The following is a 1,236-nucleotide window of genomic DNA, read 5'->3' as shown; positions in this document are numbered from 1 at the left end:
CCCTTTCTCCTCTCACTCTTTCTTCACAGCCTCACATCCACAAGCCCCGAGCTCGTCGCGAGTCATCTCCGCGTTCACCCATCCTTATCTCCAAGTCAGCAGTCGATCAGTTCACCACCCAGCTGCCCAAGAGCAGCAAGCTCCCATCTAACGACAAGTTCAGCGTCGGCCAGGGAGGAAGGAGGGTGTCGAAGAAGGCAAGTCGTCCCCAGCTCAACCCCCAGCTCAACCCCCAGCTCACGTGAGACCTCAGGATCTCGACAGCATGCTCGACTCGACCTTCGAGTCTCTTCGCAAGGAGAAGCTCCCGGGGCTGGCGCGTTCGGGCTCAGGGTCAGGTTTCGAGCCCATGCTATCCGGTAAGAGGGGGGGGGAGGCCAGGGGGGGGAGGGGGGATTGAAGAGTGAAGAGGAAGAGGCAGGAGGAGGAGAGCAGGAGGAGAGGAGGAGAGCAGCAGGAGGAGAGGAGGAGAGCAGCAGGAGGAGAGGAGGAGGCAGGAGAGGAGGGGAGGAGGAGGCAGGAGGAGGAAGTGTGACTTGGGACAACAGACTCCATTTGGCCTCCAACGATATCCAGGAGACCTTGAGCGTGCGGGCGGAAGCAAAGAGACCGTGAGGGAGAGGACGTGAAAGTAATGAATATGAGTGAATGTCAATAAGGTCATCACATGAACATGTCTCTAGTGGATAGCAACTTCATCCTTCATTTATTAGGCTGCTAGGAACTACTTGTCTCCTTCCCAGCTATGCTCCTGCCATCTAGGCATGAAGGACGGTGGGATATCCGAAGGTCTCAGAGCCACTGTCCTGATCTTGATCTTGGTCGTGGTCGTGGTCGTGATCGTGATCGCCGTCCTGGCCATGGTGGTCGCGCGAGCAAGGGTGTCCAGGTCCAGGCTTGCACTCGTGGGCCGCCAAGGAGAAGGGAATTCCGAGGGTTCCACGCAAGATGGAGAGAGCACGAATATCAGCGAACATCTGGAGCAAACCAAGTCAACCACGATCACATTCATAGACGACATGTGCCATGCTTCAAGTTCATTACCAAGATTTTCGCGCCCCCTGCGCACCAACACAACTGAACTAACGAGTAACTCGCCCTCCATGACGGACTCGTGACATCCTATCTCCACTCTCTCTATGTCTTCCTCCCTCCTCCCTCCTCCCTCCTCCCTCCTCCCTCCTCCCTCCTCCCTCCTCCCTCCTCCCTCCTCCCTCCTCCCTCCTCCCTCCTCCC

The 1,236-nt window shown here is 57.4% G+C and overlaps 1 protein-coding gene across 1 annotated transcript; it reads right to left on the bottom strand.

Moving 5' to 3' along the window:
• Positions 1-758: 758 nt before the first annotated feature.
• GUITHDRAFT_121248 (hypothetical protein) lies at positions 759-977 on the bottom strand (the record flags this gene model as incomplete). The annotated part of the gene is made up of 1 exon (XM_005819503.1): positions 759-977. One exon carries the CDS (start codon positions 975-977, stop codon positions 759-761), a length of 219 nt encoding a protein of 72 aa, XP_005819560.1.
• Between the last annotated feature and the right edge of the window lie 259 nt (positions 978-1,236).

This window comes from Guillardia theta, assembly GCF_000315625.1.
Source record: "Guillardia theta CCMP2712 unplaced genomic scaffold GUITHscaffold_220, whole genome shotgun sequence".
Lineage (NCBI taxonomy): Eukaryota > Cryptophyceae > Pyrenomonadales > Geminigeraceae > Guillardia > Guillardia theta.
The sequence above is the reverse complement of the archived record's forward strand: the minus strand, read 5'-3'. Positions and strand labels throughout refer to the sequence as shown.